The sequence below is a fragment of the Yamadazyma tenuis genome, chromosome 4 (assembly GCF_029203305.1).
Source record: "Yamadazyma tenuis chromosome 4, complete sequence".
In the NCBI taxonomy this organism is placed as follows: Eukaryota; Fungi; Ascomycota; class Pichiomycetes; order Serinales; family Debaryomycetaceae; genus Yamadazyma; species Yamadazyma tenuis.
In genome coordinates, this window is record NC_089464.1 from 1,074,670 (window position 1) to 1,097,205 (window position 22,536).

Below are 22,536 nucleotides of genomic sequence, written 5' to 3' on the forward strand. Positions count from 1 at the left end.
TTGTGGCGCGAACTAAATGATGCAAATGATGCAAATAAATCTACGCCATTTCAAATCTACTCAATTATGATATACATTCGGCTACTCACAAATCCACCTCCATGAACTCGGGGTTTTTCTTCAATATCACCACTCCCTCCAACGAATGGCTCAAGCTGATCCATTCGTCGGTGTTCTCCAACTCGGCTCTTTCACCGTGGTTCAACAATACCGGAGTACTCTGAGTAACCCAACCGGTGATGGTCTTGGGCTTACCCGCCTGGCCAACCACGTCGACAGCCTGACCCACTCTTACATTCACCTTAAGGGGGTTCAATTCCTCATCCACCGTGATCAACATTCTTGGTTTAACGGCTGGAATCAAGTAGTATAATAACTGGTGAGTAGTTTCGGTGGTGGAGTCACTTAAAATGAAGCTTTTGGGGTTGAGCATAAGCACGGAAATCGTCAACAACGACGCCACTGAAACCTTGGAGATTATACTTCTTTCCACGTTGAATGGCGATAACGTCAAGGTACCTTTACCCAAGTGCAATAACCCTTGCGCAATTCTCACCATAAACAACGAATCGGGAGACTTGATGTAGTACGAGGCCAATTGACGTAACAATTGGGCCAACCTAGCATTATTGGTACCGGTTCCTACCAATCCCATGGCGTAGATGGCATTTTGTGCAACTTCCAAATCAGGATCATGACTGTATCGAGACAAAGTTTCAAATACCTTCATTTGAGGGTTGGCAGTAGATGTCAATGCCATGGCTAACGGCACTGCTCTACGTATCAACGAGTTTCCGTAGTGCATCAAGTGTGAAAAATGGCGCAACGACATGTCCTGGCCAATATCTTCACCCATGGCAATAAGAGCAAGTCCTAACACAGCGAAACCATGGTACATGACGTCCTCTTCATCTTGATCCAAATCATCTTCCTCGTCTGCCTCATCGTCGGCAACTGCTTCCAGTTTCTCAGGTTTGGGGGAGGCATCTTCCATGGCAACATCTTCGGTATTACCTTCATCTATATTGGCGGTGGTGGAGTTGGCCACTGGAGCAGTAGCGTCAGCTTCAGCTTCATTCTCATCTTCACCAGAAACATCAGTTTCTTCCTTTGGACGGGAAGTACACATTTGCAATAACGACTGGATCTGTAACACGTTTCCAGTACCCGCATAAGCACAAATGTTCACCAATACCTTCAATGTTTTACTGATGGGATGTTCAATGGCATCGATGGTTCCCAAGACATCTTCGACTTGCTCAGTTTTGCCCATGTATAAGAGACCCAACCCCAAAGCCATAAGCGTAATGAACTTATTGGTGAGTTGGGTAAAGTCACGTTCCAATAACGTTTGCAAAATGGTTGAGGTGATATCACCATTACAGGTACCGACGAAAACATGTCCCAACGCTAATGCGGACAATGACGACACTTCAACTGAGATGTCCAAATCAGATACCAAAGGAAGCAACAAGGCGAGCACTTCTTCGTTAGCAGTACCAGCGAAGGCTATACCCAAACCGTTGATAGCAGATGTTTGCAATACCTTGCTGCTACTAGGGTCAACAACATAGTCTTGTAACAATGCCAACGATGCGTCCACATCATCATGGACGTTAGCAGAAATAATACCAGTACCCAATAAAGCACCGGCCTTAACCTCATCTTGTTGAGAGTAGGTGTACTTATCCAAAATCTGTAAACCGTCGTTGACATTCCACTGGTGAATAGCTCCTAACGAAGCAGTGGTAGATGACATACCCGGGCCCTTTGTTTTGTATATCCAGGACTTGTTATCCTCATCAGTTTGCACCAACTTGTCGTTTCCAAAACCCAAGTTCAAAAACATATTGACAAAACTAGCAGCCAAGTTCTGTTTGGCAGAATCAATCGATCCTGAGTTACCAATACCCGCCTTTGAGGTCTCCAAGTGCGACTTATAAACGTCTTCAGGTACTCTGGCGTCGAGTAAATTCAATTCCTTGACCAAATAACTAAAATAATCGTTTAATTTGACATTGGCAATACACTCTTGCACTTGTTCGTCATCTCCTGGATACTTGAACCCATTATTTTGTTGTGACAAGATAAGACCAAGCTGCTTGTGGACCAAGACGTCTTCCGTCAGCTTGAATACCTGAGAAATCAACTCTTCGTCGTCCAACTTGATTGCCAATGCCAATGCTTGTGTCAATTGGTTATGGGTTACGTAGATGGAATAAGCAGTCTGTAAGAATGTAGCATCATCTGGAGGAGATAAGTAAGGAACACAGCTTACCATGTAAAGACACACTCTTTGGAAGGTAGACTCGTCGACGTACTGGGGAAGTTTCTCGATACCTTCAATCTCAAGTAACAAGTCGACAGCGTCAGCTTCAGCATTATGCTTCAAAAAGTACTGCACTATCACGGTCGATAATTTGACGACTTTGGCTACGTACTCTTCGTCGTTTCCAAGACTCTCTTGGTACGAGCTTCCTATCTCCAATGCCAAATGTCTCATGTATTCATGACCCCAGTCGGTGATGATACTATGTTTGCACAAAAGACGATACTTGAGAGACTCGTTGTTTCCATCGTCTGAATATGTCATCGCCAACACCGACAAAACATCGGCAAACTTATCCTGAAGGTTCAGAGGCTTGGAACTCCAACTTTCGTAAACCGAACAAAGCAACAGATAATGAGGTCTTAAGAATTTCAAGGGCTTCGGAACAGCAGTCAACGAGGTAGTGGAGTTTTCTATGAAGCTCTTAAGACTATCAAGATATTCCACATACTCCGCTTCTGAGTGAGAAGGCTCGTTCAACTTTTCCACCAACATTTCTAATTCATCTTTAAGGTGCTGGTCTTCTTCATTGAGCTCCTCTTCCTCGTGGGCCTTTTTCTTAGTTTTCTCGACGTGGTCGGGGTTTTCGTCCTTCACAGGTGCCATGGTGATAGTGATGGATTGTTAATTGATGTGAGACAATGCGTTCCACTTACTTATCAGAAATAACACTGTGAGTAGGTTTCTGATCTTGGATGGCAAAATGGCAGTTTGACAAATCGCGGGCTTTTTGGTGGTGGCGCACGCCCCAGTTCTTCAAAATGCGCGAACGGTTCCTTTGTTTATATTTTACTGCTCTCGCTCACGATACGGTTTAAAGCTTGGTTTTGTTCCACACTTTCCTTCAGTTTGTTGCATAGAACGGTCCTGGCTGAATTTAGAACGGCATAACTTTGTATTCATCTTCTTTTCCCCGCCATTTTTTTCGCACTAGCTCCGTCTTTTCGCTCCTGGGCATCCGCCAACCACCTTTTTGCATCCCACTCATTCTATTAGCATTCTTCCTACCTCCTTTCTCCTTCACGAGAATTCCACAGCATCCCCATTAGAATCTATATATCACACCAATGGATCGCATATTTTACAAAACATCGGCTTCCGATCGGCATAGCAAATCTCCAGTGTATGTTTTTGATACCTCCTTTCTTCCATCTTCAAATGATATAAATTATGATGAACTCATTTTGACATTGATGACAATCTTGCCCTCGGAAAAATACACTCTTATCATGTTCTGCAGTGGGCTCAATAAGATCAGTTGGATCTGGGGGGTCAAGTTTCTCAAGAAGTTTCTCATTGAAGAGTCCAATTTGCAAAATCTTGATAAAGTGTACACTGTTCACGAGGGATGGTTTATAAAAACCCTCACGGGTCTCTTGGCCAACTACCAATTGACCAGAAAAAACCTTACATTGACCCGAAAACTTTTGGAGAACTTTAACTTAAACAACGACGAGTTCAAGCTTGTTGGCTCCGGATCTGGCGGGTTGATTGTAAACTGTGCGTCTTTATTTGATCTTGACCAACTTGTGGATATTGACAACATCAAAATCAGTCTCAATGTTTACAAGCATGATTATCAGTTGGACGGTTTCCGTTCATTGAATACTGCAGCAACTCCTTTGGCTTGGCAGGTTCCTCTGGAGAGTCTTAAATATCATCTTTACCAGACCTACAACATCATCGACACATACGGCGCAAGGGTAGAGCTCATCTTCCAAAGACCTGGAAATAAGCTCAGCAGTGAAATCTTTGTGGACTGTATCAAAAGAGATCAAATTATCTGGATTAATGACTGGAACTTATATTGCATTGCTACCAGCTTCAAAAAAATAGTTGCTAAATTGCCTCCTTTGCTACCCATTGAGTTGATAACGCTTCCGATCAAGGATAGCACTTTAGAACAAAACTTTGCTGATATTCTAAATCACTTGAGTTATGATTTCAGAGTGGTTTTGGTAAGTATCTTCAAGCTTCTCCATAAACTCGTGAACAATCAGCATATCACCCGACTCACATCAAAGCTGTTGGCGAAGATCTTTGTGACCACCTTGAGTCATCAACTGTATTCAAAAGCAAATGAAAGTAACCTCATTGTTGTGAATAGCTTCATCAAAAAAGTGATTGAAAACTTTGGCCAGTTTGGTAAAAGTCTTACAGCCGTTGAAATGAGTGACATTTTCAGTGAATGTAGGGAAGAAAACTCGTACATTGACTACGACATGACTGTGGACTCCGATGGTGATACAGATGAGCCTATACTGGAGGCTGGAGGTGATGTCAATCTCTCGCCAAAGAAGGTGTTGGGTTCCAATGAACATGTTTTAAACACCATGACTTCATTTGCCTCAATCAGTACTATAGGATCTACCTTCTCCAAAGATGTTTTTCTTTCACCCACCAAAACCCAAAGTCCCATTAAGAGCTCGCTTGGAAGTCCAGTGAAAGCTGCTGCTGATATAGACGCCTCTATATCTGTGCAATATCCACCACAGAGGTACCGATTCAATACCCCAGCACATTCAAAAGAAGTCAATGTGGTATCGCAATTCATTCAATCCCAGGTATCCTCAGCAAGCCCTAAAAAAAGGCCTGTTATTCGAGGTGTAAAAGTTGGTGAACTAGCAAAGTTATACGAGGAACGGGCACAAGGCCTTGAACTACTCAAGAGTCTTTAGATTAATATCAAATATACAATTTGGGAGTTTAGAAGATTATAACCTTATGCTGTTTGGTGCCAATAACATTTAGAATATAACGCTATACTGTTCCAGTGCCAATATAAAACATTTATTACAAAAATAATATACAAACATCTCTACAATAATCCTTTTTAAAAGCTTTCAAAAGAGGAAAACAAATCACTACTCACCAACCAACCGGCTATCAATGTTATCCATCGATATTTGGTCGTTGGAGTGAGCATTATTGGCATTAGCAACTGCTGCCATCGAGGCTGCCACCGAGTCGATATCGTTGGTTTGTTGCTGGTTTTGATGTTGCTGAACAGCAGCAGCAGCAGCTTGTTGCAAGCGTTCCAAGTCCACGTCATTACGATGTTGATGATGGAAATCATCCTCATCATCCTCCATACGCACTTGGTGGAACGAATTGGTGTTGGTACGTTTGCCATTAACCCCACCGGCATTATTGATATACCCATTCTCACGCTTCAACTTCCGCTTGTAGCCACGGATCTCGTTATAGATATCTTCTCTCTTGATCAAGATGTCTGGATACTGTTCTTTGATTTTCCCCTCGATATGAGAAGGTTTGGTACCAACCTTGTACAAGTCCACAATCAACATATTCAACTCAGTCGACCGTTTTCTCAACATTGGATGATTCGACAATGGGTCCAATTGGGGGTGATTGTGTTCATTGCAAGTTACTTTTAACACCCAGCTTTGGTTGGCCTTTTTAAAGCTAGCAGTCATAGCAAATGGACATCTCAATTTTTTCGTCTTGGTGTTTGGGTCCATCAAGTAACCATCGCTTTGGAACGCACCGGCTGCAACCTTCTTGTTTTTCTTATCACGGTAGCGACCTCCCAATTCGCAGGTGTAGTAAATGGCCTTTTTGTTGGAGTGAGCAATTACCACTCCAAACCCGTTATCACGAGCAAATTCGGCGATGAAATCATTCAATTCCTTACGGTCGGTAAACGTCTGGTCAGGGTACGGTTTGGTGATCAAGTTTCCTTCGGCAGTGATGGTGTTATCTTGTACCGGATAAATTTTCAGTCTGGAGGTAAGAATTGGGTCAGGGATTTGAATGTTAAACTCGCTGTCATCATTGAAATTGGGGTGGTGTTGTTGGTGGTGAGGGTGCACACCGGGCCCTTGCGGCTGGCCCAACCCTTCGGGGAGTCCCTGCGGTCCAAGACCTTGGTGGTGCAGATGGTGCAAATGGTGAGGCTGCTGGTGGTGTTGTTGTTGATGATGGTGATGCATCGACTGATGGTGCAATTCCTGGGCAGTAGCCTGGTCAAGAACCACGCCTTCTTGCTTAACGGCCTTCAATAGCTGATCATCGATATTGTGTGAATAATCTTCTTCAGCAGACATATTTGTTTATTTGTTTTGATTAGAGAGTGATTCCCTGGTAATTGGGTAGCAGAGCAATTAGAACAACGACGGGGGCGTTGGGGAGTTGGGAAAACTTAGACAGTGGAGGACAAACCAAAAGACGTGTTTGTGGTAAGTCTTAAGTCGAGTGGTATACTTGTAACAAAGGGCACTCAAAATAGTCGTGCTGTACTTAGTAGTGCAAAGTGTACTAAAAAATGGGAGTGGGAGAAGTGTGTTTATTTTGGAGCGAAGGGAGTGGGAGAATCAACAGTGGTGCGGACACTGCGTGAAGATATATACGCATTCACCGCGTATATTTCTGTACTGGCCCCTATGTGATCAGATATGATTAATGTAGAACCAAGTATCGGGAGACAATGGGTTTGGGGTCGTCAAGGTAGTGGTGGTATAGACCGAGATCCCTGCACCATTAAGGGGGGTTGAATGCAGGCCATATGTTTGGCTATAACGGTGGTTATGGTACTATAAGCAAATGGCTGCAAAAACCCTATTGTTCATTAGCGATATTAAGATTCTGGAAGCATTTGCTAATACTTGTTGGTAATGTAATTTGGAAATTACACACAAAGCTCCCCAATCTCAGATTAGAGTGAAAATATTGAAACTTGCAATTTTCACAAATTACAAGTCCTCTAATTGTAGTTAGAAATTATGTATTAATTATATTCCAGCCAGAATCACTTCTGCGACAACTCCGACGCCACCCAGGTGGGCAACACAAACGAACTCTCATGGATCTTGGCTCCATAGTACCGAAACAACTCTCTCTCATTGTCAGCTGTCCTCAATGGTCTAGTCAAATCCTTTTCTTCATCATCAGTCGCCACCAATAACCCCAACTGCCCAGAAGTATACAGTGGCATGTAGCATTGGGTGTACTTGACGTTTTTGAACACGGTCTCGGCCTTGTTTTTCAACTGCTTCAAGTAATCGAGATTCAACCAGATGTTCTCACTGCTCTGCATAATCACAATCCCACCAGGAGTCAATGACAGTTGTAACAAACGGAAGTAGTTGGTCTGGAAAAACTCCTCGGCCGGGCCCTCGGGGTCCGACAGGTCGGTGATGATCACATCATATTTATTGGTGTTCTCCTTCAAGAACTTGAACCCATCATCAATGACAAAGTTGACCTTCTCATTCTCGAAAAGTTCGGGCAACGCCATGTTGGGCAAGTACTTGCGTGACAAGTTGATCACCATGTCATCGATCTCAACCATGGTCACATTATCTACAAACCCCAACTTTATATGCTTGGCCACCTCGCGCACCACTCCGCAATCACCACCTCCAATCACCAACACATTTTTGGGGGCCGGGTGGCTCATGAGCGGCACGTGACTGATCAACTCCTGGTACACAAACTCATCTTTCTCAGTGCACTGCACAATTCCGTTCAATACCAACACATTGCCAAAAGTCTCTGATTCGAAGATGAGGATGTCCTGAAATTCCGACTGGGCGTGGTGTAAAATCCGTTTGATTTTCAAGGAAAACGCCTGGCCTGGGAAACTATCTGCGTTCATCTCACTGAACCAATGGTCGCCGTTGATCACGGCTACCGAGGGGTGTTTGAAGGTGTGTAAATCTACCATCTGAAAAGTTCGTTCGGTTAAAATTCTCTACCTCCGCGCGGGAAAAATAGGTTTGAGACTTACCTAGAGGGCTGCAGATTTGGTGCATGGAGAACAATAGGATGTACAAAGAAAGGCTAACTAAGAACAGATGCATGATACACCCCCACCGATGACTGCTTGGCTCTTAAGCCAGACCTTCGTCAAAAACTAATACCAGACAATGGGTATCTTCCTAACTAAACACTAAACAAACTAACCCCAACCGCTCGCACCCTACCCAAAATATAAATCACACGAAAGAGTTCCACTTGAGGGGGAATTGGCCCAAACTTTGTCAAGTCAGAAGTAAGTCATGCCTAAAACATCGTGATACACATGCCTGCCAGCCAAACCCATCCGGTTCATATTACGGTCGGTGAGGACGAGGGACTCAGCATTCGCAGCCATTGCGATGCGCGAAGAAAAGGCTATCTAAGGTGTGTAGGCGTAAGGTGGTCGGCAGGCGCAACCGGCATCGCGGGAACGGGTCCAGGCTTGGGCGAGCCACCGCCCTTAAGGGCGGTGGCTCACATGAAGACAGGCACCGCGGTAGTTTTGTTGGCTATGTGGTTTATTGTGCTGCACAGCGGCCAGATTTTAGGGATTGTAAGGCGGTGGTCAACATGATGCTTGGTACCAAAGTGGGCGACGACCGAGCAGACACGAAGAGGATATATGAAGTTATCTCCGTGAGATGATTGTTCGCGTAAATTCATGGTGTTCAAATTGGCAGCCCATCCGTTGCGCACATTTTAGTTTTGGTTGCAGCAGAAAATACCATCTCAGTCATTAATGTTTGTGTTCCCAGCTTTCAACGAAAGCTATAACAACCGGAAGCGCACATACAAATGCTGCCGTAAGTGTCGAGCCCGTCGTATCAAATGTAACCTTCAGTCCACCGATTATGAGGTTTCAGGATGTCAGAACTGTCGAGAGGCCGGATATGTTTGTGACTTAATTAGAAGAACCGCCGAAGACACCATTCAGTCTTCGCCCCAAGCCCAGAAAAGTCCCGCAGTGGCGCCCCAGTACCAGGCCCAAACAGCCATATCTCCCATGTACCACATGAATCCCACACTGGCCAATGCCACGCCGATACCTCAACTGTCGCCAGGCCAGTCAATATCTCCAGTACCACCACAGTACGTAGGTCAGATGCCACTACCGCCGGGTGGTATGCTGCTGCTAGTTCCCCAAATGCCTCAGATGGCCCAGTACCAGCAGATGCCGTTGCCACAAATGCCTATGTCTCAGATACCAGAGATGGCCCAGGTACCGCCCTTTAATCAGGTTCAACAAACCAACCGAATGCCCGGGGTGACGCCGCCTATGGGAGTGCCGTTGTGGTGGTACGGTACTCCCGGAAAGGTTACAGGATACCTGGTGTCGCCTACGGTGGTGGCGAGTCCCGCTTCTACTCCCACCGGTCCCACTGTGGTCGACACGGAAGAAGTGCGTCCGCAAACACAACACAACATGGTCCACCATATGAGCACTACTGTCGCCACGCCGTCGTCAACCAACTCCCACCATGAAAATGGGGGTGACGGCACAAGCGAGCCCCCCCAAAAGCTATCAAGGCACAATGACTATCAGTACCACCCCAGAATGAGCCTCAGCGAACCAGCCTCCAAAATAGAAACCAAACCTTCCCCGCTAGACGCCGAGTACATTCAGGAAAAGTTTGGCTTCAACTTGTCCCTGGGTGACTGGAAGAGCATCAGCTTCATTCCTCATCAGACTGACCCATCTTCCTGGTCGTCTCCTAAGGTGCTGCGTCCGAAGAAAAAAGATGTACTGGGAATCCAGCACCTTCCCACCATCCGCTATCTTTTGGACATTAATGCGTTTACGCTCGCTGACGATGACTTCTCCATTACCCAGGCACAAGAGGAGGAGCTCCTCCGCATATACTTTCGCAGTTTTAATGCTCTATTCCCAGTGGTGCACGAGGATATCTTTTGGACGCTCTACAGCCAATCGAAAGCGTATACTCTAGTCAAGTACGGAATGGTACTTATAGCGGTGAGAGACAGGAGTGCCCGGTCGTTACTATCGACGATTTGGTCGGGGGATTTTGATACTAGGTTGGATGCATTTGTGATTCTACTTGAACGCAAAATCCGCCAAATTGTTGCGGTGCTTCCGGAGCTTGGAGACGACGACCGACTCCAACGCCTTATGGTGAGCGTTCTTCTCCACGCTAACTTCAAACCCGTGAGATACGGAAATGAGCAGAGTAGTCAGGATCTACATTCGGCCATTGGATTGGCACAGTCGATTTTTATCCACAACGACTCTACCCACAAGAAGCTCATTGACAGTGGAAAAAATGACATGGCATCGTATTTCCGTCATATATGGTGGACCTTGTACGTTTTTGACCGGTTCAATGGGGTGGTGAACTCGAAGGCATTTATGATTAAACAAGAGGATTTCAATGTTCTAGAAGCCGATCCAGGTCCTTTGAGAGAGGTGTGCAATACGTGTAAGACTCTTGAGAAAGTGATTCTCCTGGTGTATCAACCCAGGTTTGAAACGAAGGTTGAGCTTAGCTCTTGGAACCTGGAGATCGAGGCTGAACTCGATGGTCTTAGGATTATTGACCTTGGGGGATTTGGTCAGATAGAGCTCCAAGCACACATTTTGAAGATCTATGCATTGAGTTTACTGTTGACCATTATTGAAAGCTTCCACCTCACAGTCACCAAAAAGGCATTCGAATTTAGTAAGCGGTATCTCCAGATTGTGCGGTGGGCTCTTAAGTTTCTTCAACAGCTCCCCAGTGACGTGATAATTCCTATCTCAGTGATTCCGGCGGTAACATCGTTGTTTCTTGCCATTCTCATCAAGTATAAGATCAAAGTGATATACTTGGTGATATTGAAGAAAGTCGAGTCTCGACAAGATCTCACCCCCACCACAATATCCACCATCGAACAGCTATTGGTCGAGGTGTACCAACAAATGCAATCTCGGTTTACCCAATGGTGGTTTGTGAGGGAGATTTTAGAGAGTACCCGTCGGGTAGTCAAGACCGTTAGTGAGGTTCCCGCAGACGAGACCACCAGCAGTGAAGACATCCCAAATGACATCAAAGTCACCAACCAGACTCCTGAAGAAAGACAAAATCTTCATCTTAACAAGGAAGAAATGCTCTATTCCAACAGTTCGATCATGGTGGCACCTATTGCAACCATCGGGTCATCGAGTTTTTTTGATGTGGCAGCCGAAATTCCTGTGGGGCTTTTGGCTCGGGGAAAGGACAACTCTAAACTGAAAACTCCATCGACACTAGGCCCGGGGACCCCAACCGTAGACAGGTTAGAACCCGCCAAAACTAACAACCCCTTAGTACAGGAGGTTACAGAAGAAAGACCTATTTCCACCAACGATATGTTCAATGAAATAGAAGATCTGAAGTTATTGGATTACCTTAATAGAGAGATTTTTGCGGCCAGCGACTTCTCTCAATTTATCACGGAAGATCCTTATCTTCGGGACTTCTTTAATCTGCACCAATAATGTAGCAGTATGTACAATATGTAAGATAATCAGAATGGGAGACAACTTCCAAATCGGTAATACAATGTAAACACGGACAACTTGTGACTAGTAATTAGGATGTACATGTGGTTGCAACCAGTTGTTGCGTTGTTGCATTCCGCCAATCAGGTGAGACGCTAACCTGATTGGCAGATCACGGTGCACGCACGCGGGGGATTACAGCGCCGCATCGGGTGCCAAAAAGTTTAAAGTGGTGTGCCGGCTATTTGCACTCAAATAGACGAGCAAACCATACCAACCAGTAGTTAGAAGCTCAAGACATTAGTATCCTAAAACTCACCAGTAAGTAAACCATGTTTCTGGTGGAAAGCTCCGTGTTGTTTGCTGTGGAATTGTCGGCACCAAGACATTTCCCACACACCCGCCCAGCCAACAATGCCGTGATTATTAACAATTGGCAAAACTGGAACGTCCCATTATCATCTGTGGTCTGCGCACGACACTCGCATATTATCACAATCATCCCAAATCCCTCTTTTTCTTGCTGGATTTCAGGGAAAAATTTTTTTGCTCACACCTATTTATCGTTGTTTCAGCTGTAAGACTCTTCCATCCACCTAAATATCTATAGATTGTTGTCCTCCATACCTACACGGCTCCACCACAACTATGATCACCAACAAACTCGTGTTATATATCCTACACCACCCGTTGGTTAAAGCTTTCCTTGCTATTCTTTCTTTGTTTGTGTATCCGCTCAACCAGTATCTTAAGGAATCCTATGCCCAAAAGCCATCCAAACACACCATCAGAGGGTCCACTGCTTCCCACAAGACCCTCGACGCTTCTCCCAGACCCCTGAAGGCGTTGACCACAGCGGTTGAAAAATCTCCTGACAACTTGTTTCCAGAAACCATCAAGTATTCCAACTTGAAATGCTCAGTACAGCCTTGTTCTACCAGCGTATCCACACAGATGATGCCATATCAAAATGAACAGGGAGAAATCGAGTGGGCGTTTACTGACGATGCCTCTGTCAAGTCGGCTTCGTTCAACGATAGCACTGCTGGCGCCAACGACAACATTTCCCCGACCATCTCCAACTCATCCTCGAATAACGAATCCATCATGTCACTGAACCTCTTTGGTGGCTTTCAGGCTAGTGCCCAGCTCGCCAAGGGTAACCACAGTCCAAAGTCCACCAGTAGTCCATCGCCACCCTTATCGGCCCTTAATGGTCCCGGAGACTCCAACAAGGCACACCAGTGTCCTCAATGTGAAGCTACGTTTAAATTGAGAGGCTACTTGACGAGACACTTGAAGAAACATTCCATCAAAAAGGCGTATTGTTGTCCTTTCCACAAGTTTAGTGTATACATTGATGAAGCAAACGTGACCCACCAATGTCATCCTACCGGTGGATTTTCCAGAAGAGACACTTACAAGACTCATTTGAAGTCCAGGCATTTCCAGTATCCTAAGGGTACCAAAACCAAAGAAAGGGCCAAGTCCTGTGGAAACTGCTCAATGTGTGGAGAGTTCTTCCCCAACTCAGAAATTTGGTGTGAAATCCACATTGAAGGTGGCGAGTGTAAATTCTTACCGGCTGGCTTCATCGGCAAGTCCCGAATCAAGAATAAGTTGAAGAAGGAAATGAAGAGAAAGGGTATTAAGATTGAAACTGCTTATACGGAGTATTCGAGCTTGGTCAATGAAATCATCAAGCAAGAAACTCTGAAGGGAATCAAAACTGAAGAAAATGAATACGAATACGAAAACGAATATGACTTTGATTCTCAAGACCTTTCTCCCCTTTCAAGCGAATTGAGCCAATCTCCAATGTTGGAAGCAGACATTTCAAAGAAACACCAACAGCAACCACACTCCACAAGCTCCGTCCAACAATTAAGTCCTCCCCACCAACAGTCTGTGAGTCCTCTTCAACAAAGAAACGAAGTGCAACAACGGGTGAACCCACCACATACCCAAGCTGCTTCTGTTGCTCCTTTACAACAGGTTCAACAACAACAGAATGTGCTTCCCAGTGCCAGTCAATTTAATGCCAATCCCCAACAAATGCCAATTATGAATGAATACTATGATATTAATGACCCTTACTTTTACACGCTAGACTATGATGATGAGTTCTGTTTAGATGTTGACCAATTGAATCAATTTACTCCCGTGTCCATGAGTTCTCCCGATTCGGCTGCCGGCACCCAACGTCAAGTGAATCCTATGCTTTTGCAGCAACAATATCAAATAATGCAAAAGCAAATGCAGATGAACTTCAACATGGCCATGGGACCAAATGGTATCAAGAGTCAACAACTTCCTCAACAATACCGTCAAGCATTCACCAACCAGCATCCCCAGCCTCAACAAATCAACCAGCCTCCACAAGAGCAACATCAATACCAACAGAGCAACGGGCAACCAATAATGGGCATGAATACAGGGTTGAACACCGATGAATTGCATATTGACCAATACAGTTTGCAATCTCAATATGTTCAGTATTAAATAGTGTTGTATATTAAGTGAATTTAAAAGCGAAGGAATCCAGTCCCTTGTAGTTGGTTCGTAATGCGTTAGCCGAATATCTTGTCGATATCACTTTTGGTCTTTTTCTTTTTCTTCTTGTCCTTCTTTAAGTGTTTATCCTTTGTTTTCATAAGTTCTGTCTTGCCTATTGATAACCCTTCAGATTTGGTAATGGTCTCCCCTATGTGTTCTGTAATAACTTCTCCAATGTCATCCAGGTCCTGTAAATATATGTTTTGTTGGTCTATTTGAGTAGGCACCCGTAGTTCAGTATAAGCCTTCAAGATCTCATTGATTTTGCTCAAACTGGCTACTAAAACAAGCCCTAAAGACATAAACTGACCGAGTTTGATGATTCCATAAAACTCGTAAAAGCATTTGTTGATGATTTTCTTCTGGTATAGCACTGTAACGTTCTTCTTGATTGGGTCCTTAACAATGCGTTTCAACCGAGTTAGAAGCATTTTGAAGTACTTCCACCAACCCAGAAGTCTGTGCTGATTCTTATTTCGATGATAGATGAGTTGAAGAACCTGCGTCTCGTTTATTAGGGTATCATACGCTTCTTGAGCAAGCTCCATCGTGGACAGCCTTTTCCTTGGTGTCTATGTAAATGTTCTGAAAGTTGTTGGTTATCAACTTCGCGATGAGATGAGAGTGAAAAATAATTAGGCCATACTGTTCTTGTCATGGGTATTATTGAAGAAGCAAGACACTTTCTTGATAACTCATTGCCAGAGGAGGCATTGGAGCTTCTCACATCCAAGCTTGTAGAAAACCAAGCCGATATAGAGTATTTACAACTATATGGGGAAGTTTTATTGGAGAATAACCAGGTTGAAGATGCTTATAATCTTTTCATCAAAACATGTGAAATGGATCCAATAGCTGACAAAGGAGTGGAAAAATTCCTCTACCTAGGACAAATCATTGGGGGAGAAGATGGTATAGCTTATTTGGATGTGGGATTAAACAAGTTGAACGAACAGTTTGAAAATGGAAATAAAGATATAAAGACTATCAAGAAACTCAACGAAGGTATATTCGCTAAAATCGAAATCTGGATGACAGACTTGTGTATGGAGCCTGAAGCCGAATCCAAATGTGATGAACTTATCGACTATGCGTTGAAGGTCGACGATTCTTACCCGGAAACGTATTCTTTGCTAGCTTCCATCAGAATCAGTCAACAAAGAAATGAAGATGCTGAAGAAGCTCTTGCTAGATCGTGGGAATTGTTCCAACAAAGAAAGCAAAAGATCCAGCTTGAGTCAATCAATGACGAAATGAATTTTGAAGTGATCGAGTTGATCCAGCCGTTCATTACCATTATTAAATTTGCAATCGAATTGGAACTTTATGACTTGGCTATAGAAGTGTGTCAGGCCACTCAAGACATCAACGACCAGATCTTAGACATTTACTACTACGAAGTGTTGGCCAATTTGTTCAAGTCCAAGCAGCAGTATCCACAAAGAGACAAACAAACCGACTATAGAGACCTACCAAACAGTGTAGTAGATGAAGATACTAAAAGCGATGTCAAGCTCATATTGACAAGTGCATTCAAAATTCTCCAAACCAGTGACGACTTGGATCCGGAGTTAACAGAGTCCATAAACAGTCTTTTAGCTGAATTTGGAGGGCCCATAATGAGTGAGTTGATGCCTCAGAGAGGTGACGATAATGACGACGGCTGGGAAGACGAGATTGATGATAATTAGATCCGTGTGTTTTGAACTATACATGAAATATTGCCAATAAATGCCTTAAACCTGTTGATCAATGAGTTTATCCAACTTCTGCTGTAGTTTCTTTAAGTGGGACCACTTTTTGGAATAGAATCTCAATAATTCCAGGATTTCTGGGAGGTTTTCGAATTTGGTAGGATATTCAAGTACCACCTCTACACTGATTTTCAAACCCCAAATAAGAATAGATAAATGAAGCAGCCAGGCCTCATTTAAAAGCACGAGATATGTAATGATGTTCTTGGCAGCAGTGAGTTTTACACCGGTCATCCGATTTTGCGGACCTTGAACCGGTAACAGAATAAGAATCGAGTTTCTTGAGACTCTCAGTATGATCTCCAACATATTATCATTATATCGGGAAAAACTGGAGCTCAAAGTGGAGATTTGTGGTACACCTTTCCCAATTTCGAAAAGAGGTTCCATATTACAGTTGTCATAACAATATCCAAACTCATCATATTGGAATAACCCCAAATAGTTAGCTTGACTTACTCCAGACAATACTGAAGCGTTATCAATTGGTTTAAGGGCATTGATAAACTTGAGCAAGTATGCGTTGGTAGGGAGTTTGCTTGATATAGAACTGAAGGTCAAGTTTGAGTATTTAGGTTTGCCAAACAGGCTGCACCCTATGATCATACATATGCAGTTTATAACGTAAACGGACCATATAAGGCCCCTCCTGTGTTCTCTAATCTTTTCTGGAAGTGTTGAAGGATCTGCTTCCTCATCTAATTTCAACGAAACAGCAAGGTTGACGGCAGAAGAAATGTCATTCATATAGCCTACTGCACCTGAGGGGTACACTGTGAAGCTCATGGCCAAGAGCATATGAACCAACATCCGTACGAACTTGTTTTTTTCCAAACGTCCTAACAACAACAAAAACTGGCGAATCTTGAACTCAAGCAGGTCATTGAATTCCAGCAATCTGGTCTCGAAGTCCACGTCACCAAGAAATCTCCTCATGATCGGCTCGCTTAGTTTGTCTGTCAGCACCACTAGGATTATGGGGTATAATAGAAGATGGGGTAAGGTTCTAGTATCAAAATCTTCCCAGAAGATTGGTTCATAGATTATAGGAAGCATTTTGTTGAATTTAGCAAAGTAAATCGACAACAACTCTCGCATGTCTGATGTGGACATTTGGGTGTCTCCAATGGTGAACGCATTGATATCCTCCAAGTACCTGATGAGGTTTTGGTCGTAGTGGGAACCTTCTATTACTGTATTTTCCTTCTGCTGTCCAAGCAAAAATTCGTACAGTGACTTGAAGACATCACCCAGAGAGAGAATGAATCCGAACCGCTTATGAAGATATAGTGAAGTTATTTCGTCGGTAGATTCGGCATCTCTTGCAAGTTTTGGGTGATCTTCCTCGGTTTCTAGGTCCTGAGGAACAGGAGGATCAAGGTCTCTGTACTCAGAGATTTTGGGAAAATGTACATGGGACAAACCCTCCAACGATGGTACCATCAGGGGTCCTGGCGACATGTAATTCCCGTTTAACATCAGTGGTATGGATGGTATAGGTGAATCGGCCGCTACAGGAATCAAAACCGTTGGAGATGGTTTTGCACGCTTCAGATTAAACTGTCGATTCACAGAAAGGAGTTCGTCTTTCGGGTCTGGGAAATTGTTTGTTGTGGTTTCCGGGACATTCAGCAGTTGATTTTTGGGTTGTTCCAGAGAAGTAGCCTGTGGTTTGGTGATAAGATCACAGGGTAGTTTCAGCTGAAAACAGTTTTCACAACCTTCTTTCTCGTACTCCAACCGCAACTCACACTTGGATCTCTGTTTTCGACACCTCAGACAACAGACGAAAGTTCGTTTCCTCTTGTTATAGTTGGTGTCGAATGCTGGAAACACAAACATGATTATGGTTATAGGCAGCGGATAGCGCGCAAAAACTATCGCATTACCGTTTCTGCTCCACATAATGACAACCAACCACAGACCCACACTTGAGAGTAAGAAGGGGAAGAAGAGACCTATAGGTGACTCTGTAGTGCATGCAAGAGGCTTATCTCAGCAGACAGAGTTGAAATACCGATCTGATGCTCCATTTTATAATGTAAATGGCGATGAGGTGAAGAGGTTCAATGGGGAGGTGAATGCTCAGACTAAGCGTCTCAAGACAGAAAGAGATGAGGAGAGTTCAGGGCTGGTGAACACCAAATATGAGTCTCGAGATCCTGATGAAGTTGATGATAATACTATAAAAGAAGATGCCTCTGTGGATGATAATGATCCTGCTACCAGCAACTCGGAGGCTTTTGATGATGATTCAGACTCAGACTCAGACTCAGACTCCGATGAAGATTCGGAAGCGTTGCTCGCAGAGCTTGCCAACATCAAGAAAGAAAAAGAGGAGCAGAAGAAGCTCCAGGATCAAAGACTATTGGATGCGAACCCTCTTCTATCTACTGCCACCAAAAAGAGTTGGAGAAAATCAGCATTCAGATCTGACAAAGACAACACTACCAAAGACTCCAAGTTCACTACAAACTCGGTCGATTCTGACTACCATCAGACATTTCTTTCCAAGTTTGTCAGATAAGAGGATCTTTATTTTCAATTTATGTATTAAATATCAAGAGACATTAAATAACGAATAATACACGTAAAACATAAACTCAACAAGTATAGCTCCCGTAGTTTTACAAATTTTTGACAGGCATTTATGCCAAATCGTGGGAGTGTCTCAATCTAGCATCCAAGTTAGCGATATCCTCCTTCAAACTGGCCTCTTCGACCGTTTTCACCAACTCCTTTGTACACCTCACTATGTCATGGCAGTTTCCTGCTAATCTTTGCTTCAATGACTTATCGGCGAACTCCAGATCTCTCTTTTCATCGTTAGAAGGCTTCGATAAGATATTCATCCGATGGAAACAATCCTCCAAACTGTTGACGATCCAACTTCCGTGCTCTTTCAATTGAGCGTTTCTGGTTTGGTTCATCGAAGTGTTGGTAGCTTCTGTCATCTGCTTGATAACTTCGGTAACAGCTCTGGATTTCTGACTCAACTCTCCTCTGGTAGCATTAGGTTTTCTAATAGCTGTTAACAACACTTGAATGGTGTTGATTACTTCCACAGTCTGATGCTCCAAGTAGAGCAACACTTGGGTTAAGGTGTTATCCGGATCATCAATATCAAACAAATCAACGTTAAATGAAGCAGCCGCCATAGACTTCCTGTATTCTTGTCTTTGCTTGGCCTGGAAAGTTTTCTCATTATCCTCATCATTATCCTCATCATTATCCTCTTCTTTTCTTTCTTCTCTAGCACGTTCTGGTTGATCAATAGTGACCTTCTTCTTCTGCACTCTCTGTACTGGAGGAATTTCAGCCGATTTCAAAGCAGACGACTCAGGCTTGGTGAGTTGTACCTTGCGAATAACAGGCTCTTGGTCCTCTAGGGCAATAGTGCCATCAGAAGCAGCAGAAGAAGGAGCTCTGGTCTCGTCATCGTCTTCATCCATGAATCTGCTTCTAACCGATTGGAAAGATTTGTTTGGGTTGGGCGAAATTTCGAGATCTGAAGTACTTCCCTTAGATGGAGTAGTTTCTGCCGTTGAAGTTTGAATATTTTCACTGCTAGAATCATGGTTGCTTGAATCCTGCTTGGTCTCAATCACAGGTTCTTCCTTAGAGGTATTAGCGAATCTGTCCCGTATACTTTGGAAAATACCCTTTCCTCTCGAGTTACTCCGAGCAAACGCTTCGTCCGTGTCACCTTGTTTGGAATTCAATTGAGCATTATCATCACCAAACACACTAGTAGCAACGGGAGTGGCGATATTGGAACTTTCAGACTTGATTGAATTAACACTGAGATCAGCGGCACCGTTCAATTCTTTGCTCTTGGACTCGAATTTTTGAACTATATCTCTAGGAGACTTTTTCATCTCCAAAGAAGATCTGTTCAAAATAAAACTATTGCTCGTGGATTCATTTTCGCTCCCTGGAGGACTGAAGGATCCTCGCTTCTTATTGAACGGCGTGGTTGGTGGAGGGCTCTCGAACTGCTTAACTCTGTTCAAAACACTGGACTTTTTAGAAGGTGTGGTTCTAACATCGTCATTGACGATTTGACCATGGCTCGTGTTGTCAATATTAGACAAGGAATCCGTCTGTTTTCCCGATTTTGAAGAAAAAGTATTGACCTTCTTTGTAGGTGTCGTTCCAAAATCATCATTGGCAATTTGACCATTGCTAGTGTTACCAATTTGACCATTGCTGGTGTTGCCAATAGTAGACAAGGAATCCGTCAGTTTTCCCAATTTCAAGGCCAAAGCATTGAACTTTCTAGGTTGGTTGCTTGGTGAGACATCCCTCGACACCTGAGAACTTGCCAATGAGCTTTCGCTATTGTTATCTTTCAATCTGTTGGCCATTCTCAAAGGTCTAACGCCAACCTCTGTGCTTGGATCGTCATTGACATTGGTAATACCTCTGTCTGAAGTATTAGACTGAGAAACTGGGGTGGCAGATTTGTTGAACTGCATACTTATGGAGTCATCATTGGTTAATTTACATATACCAATCAAATCACAAATGGAGAATACCAAACCACTTACAGACCTTTCAACAAGAACTTTTGGTAATAAGTTTGGGAAGACCGTGAAATGTCTCACCACAGTCAATAAATGGCTTGCAGCATCTCTTACCTGGATAGAAAGATCATTGGAATTCAAGTGGTCTTTGTCACCCTGATTGGCAATATCATTAGAAACCAAGGAAAGAGTCGAAACTTTCTCAAAAAGAAGCTCCGAATCGAAAGACTTTTGATCAATGAAACTCATGAATACTTCTATTAAAGAATGTAATCGAGTAACAGAATCGAGGGAAATTAGCCCTTGATCTGAAACAAAAGACTTCAAATGGTCTTGATCCAAAAGAGAAGTATTGAAATCCTTATTGAGCTTTTCAGCTCTTAAATCTTCATACTTCTTTTGCCATATTAAAGTTTCATCCCTCAAGCTTTGATGTGTTGGTGGTTTCTTTGCAGGAGCGTCCAAGTTTGACAACTTGTCCAAGATGGTCTTCATTTGCTGATTCAACCCTTCCTTGGACTTGTCTCCTTGTGGGTCAACTGTGGAGGAAAAATCCTTTGATAACGTATTCATACTGCTACTTCTGGTGTGATCTTTGGTTGACGCATTGACAGAGTTTTTGAGCGACTGGTTCTCCAATCTTAAGGCAGCATTGGTAGATTTGACTTTCTCAAACTCTTGCGTCAACTGCTTGTAGTCTGCGTTATCTTGAAGGTTCAAAAGCCTGTTTTGAAACTCGCTCTTTGTTTGTTCCCATTCACTTCTTTCGTTATCAAACAACGATTTTTCCTTGGTTAAGGAGAAGTTTTTATCCAATACCTCTTTATGTTGTTTTTGTAACTCATCCAATTTGGCCTTTAACAGCTGTATTTCCTGATCCTTTGAATCGTCTTGCAATTCACGAGTACCTTTGGATGCAGAAAAGTCGGCAGGAGCACCGATGGCTGTATTAAGGCCCGTTCCTAGTTGTTTGACGCCTTTGAATTCATCTTCATTTATGTCGTTGAGATCTTCTGGGGTGGTAGCATCTCTAAGTTCAACTTCCTCTTCTTCTTCCTCATCACTGGACCAGGTCAAATTGGCCTTCGTGGGTACCACAGTTTTGCTGGAGACTCCAATGGTTTGGTTGGCCACTTCGGAAGACACTGAAGCCTTTGACACATTCGATTCTTCTTCAGGATCGGTCACTTGTTTTTCTGATACTTGCAGTTGACTACCAGTACTTAACACAGGCCCGGGTACTGAATTCACCAGCTTGGTGTCGGTAGGGCTCTTTGTGGTGACATATTCTTCAGAGTTTTGCAAACCCCTTCTTTCGATTTCAAACGATATATCAGATACTAAATCCTTGAATCTGTGTTGTGCCAAAGTGCTCAACTTTTTTCTTGCATCGTTTCTACTGGGATGATAGGCCAGCTTGGGAAGCAAGTGGTCGGGCTCTCCACGAGACTCATCGATTCGTCTTCTTAATTCGTCGTACACATCGGTGGAAAGCTCTTTGAACTGGTTATTGGATAATCTTAAAAGTTTACCTCTGGCATCAGCAGCCCGTGTTTTGTTTCTTGATCTGGTGCCTCTGGCGTCGCCGGAGATTTCGAGAAACTGCTTAAACACCGTCAAGTGATTGTTCAAGTTCTTCACGCTCATTTCAACGTTGGTAGACCCGAGGGTGCTGAGAATTGATGTGTAGTTGTATGTGTTTACAAACAATTGCAAAGAAAAATTTTGTGTGCAAATGCGTTAGGAGAGTCACTGCGAAAAAATAAAATTCACAGAGACGCGGCGCGGTCAAGGCACTTCTTTCTGATGGATTGGACAATGGCCGTGTTTATGTACAATAACAAGAATTTCACAACCCACTTTGTATGGAAGAAGGGGTGATTAGACTTCCAATACGAGTTTGTGGTTTCTCAGGTTCTGGTGCACTAGCCACAACGAGCAACATTACAGGGCTTACAATCGTAGAAGCTCTCATTGAGCACATCTCTACACCCATAGTAACCAGAGCACTTTACACCCATAGTGTGTGGATATTCCTTCAAGTACGTAATTTCCAGCTGCGTAGAAAGCAACAGTATCCCTTCCGGTTAAACCCCCGTACTTCAACCACCTACACCCGCCTGGATGAAAGCCTCG

At 43.6% G+C, this 22,536-nt stretch overlaps 11 protein-coding genes across 11 annotated transcripts; 5 read left to right on the plus strand and 6 right to left on the minus strand. All coding sequences in view use genetic code 12, as the record gives it.

Annotated features, from left to right (window-relative positions):
• Nucleotides 1-85: 85 nt before the first annotated feature.
• RPN1 (proteasome regulatory particle base subunit) lies at nt 86-2,935 on the minus strand (the record flags this gene model as incomplete). Its single annotated transcript, XM_006684160.2, has 1 exon — nt 86-2,935. The coding sequence occupies one exon, from the start codon at nt 2,933-2,935 to the stop codon at nt 86-88; it is 2,850 nt and encodes a 949-aa protein (XP_006684223.2).
• A 461-nt stretch (nt 2,936-3,396) lies between these two features.
• On the plus strand, nt 3,397-5,007 carry ECM25 (Divergent CRAL/TRIO domain; the record flags this gene model as incomplete). The annotated part of the gene is made up of 1 exon (XM_006684159.1): nt 3,397-5,007. One exon carries the CDS (start codon nt 3,397-3,399, stop codon nt 5,005-5,007), a length of 1,611 nt encoding a protein of 536 aa, XP_006684222.1.
• A 186-nt stretch (nt 5,008-5,193) lies between these two features.
• Nucleotides 5,194-6,396, minus strand: PSN45_003576 (uncharacterized protein; the record flags this gene model as incomplete). The annotated part of the gene is made up of 1 exon (XM_006684158.2): nt 5,194-6,396. One exon carries the CDS (start codon nt 6,394-6,396, stop codon nt 5,194-5,196), a length of 1,203 nt encoding a protein of 400 aa, XP_006684221.1.
• A 701-nt stretch (nt 6,397-7,097) lies between these two features.
• Nucleotides 7,098-8,015, minus strand: SPE4 (Spermine synthase; the record flags this gene model as incomplete). Its single annotated transcript, XM_006684157.2, has 1 exon — nt 7,098-8,015. The coding sequence occupies one exon, from the start codon at nt 8,013-8,015 to the stop codon at nt 7,098-7,100; it is 918 nt and encodes a 305-aa protein (XP_006684220.1).
• Nucleotides 8,016-9,233: 1,218 nt separating this feature from the next.
• On the plus strand, nt 9,234-11,631 carry PSN45_003578 (uncharacterized protein; the record flags this gene model as incomplete). Its single annotated transcript, XM_066158108.1, has 2 exons — nt 9,234-11,458; nt 11,595-11,631. The coding sequence occupies 2 exons, from the start codon at nt 9,234-9,236 to the stop codon at nt 11,629-11,631; spliced, it is 2,262 nt and encodes a 753-aa protein (XP_066014205.1).
• Nucleotides 11,632-12,212: 581 nt separating this feature from the next.
• STP2 (protein with similarity to stp1p) lies at nt 12,213-14,066 on the plus strand (the record flags this gene model as incomplete). Its single annotated transcript, XM_006684156.1, has 1 exon — nt 12,213-14,066. The coding sequence occupies one exon, from the start codon at nt 12,213-12,215 to the stop codon at nt 14,064-14,066; it is 1,854 nt and encodes a 617-aa protein (XP_006684219.1).
• A 68-nt stretch (nt 14,067-14,134) lies between these two features.
• Nucleotides 14,135-14,551, minus strand: RMP1 (RNase MRP subunit; the record flags this gene model as incomplete). The annotated part of the gene is made up of 1 exon (XM_066158109.1): nt 14,135-14,551. The coding sequence occupies one exon, from the start codon at nt 14,549-14,551 to the stop codon at nt 14,135-14,137; it is 417 nt and encodes a 138-aa protein (XP_066014206.1).
• A 225-nt stretch (nt 14,552-14,776) lies between these two features.
• On the plus strand, nt 14,777-15,811 carry PSN45_003581 (uncharacterized protein; the record flags this gene model as incomplete). The annotated part of the gene is made up of 1 exon (XM_006684626.1): nt 14,777-15,811. One exon carries the CDS (start codon nt 14,777-14,779, stop codon nt 15,809-15,811), a length of 1,035 nt encoding a protein of 344 aa, XP_006684689.1.
• Nucleotides 15,812-15,856: 45 nt separating this feature from the next.
• On the minus strand, nt 15,857-17,353 carry PSN45_003582 (uncharacterized protein; the record flags this gene model as incomplete). The annotated part of the gene is made up of 1 exon (XM_066158110.1): nt 15,857-17,353. The coding sequence occupies one exon, from the start codon at nt 17,351-17,353 to the stop codon at nt 15,857-15,859; it is 1,497 nt and encodes a 498-aa protein (XP_066014207.1).
• Nucleotides 17,354-17,780: 427 nt separating this feature from the next.
• CWC15 (complexed with cef1p) lies at nt 17,781-18,401 on the plus strand (the record flags this gene model as incomplete). The annotated part of the gene is made up of 1 exon (XM_006684153.1): nt 17,781-18,401. One exon carries the CDS (start codon nt 17,781-17,783, stop codon nt 18,399-18,401), a length of 621 nt encoding a protein of 206 aa, XP_006684216.1.
• A 121-nt stretch (nt 18,402-18,522) lies between these two features.
• Nucleotides 18,523-22,047, minus strand: SPA2 (component of the polarisome; the record flags this gene model as incomplete). Its single annotated transcript, XM_066158111.1, has 2 exons — nt 18,523-20,514; nt 20,581-22,047. 2 exons carry the CDS (start codon nt 22,045-22,047, stop codon nt 18,523-18,525), a joined length of 3,459 nt encoding a protein of 1,152 aa, XP_066014208.1.
• Nucleotides 22,048-22,536: the final 489 nt, after the last annotated feature.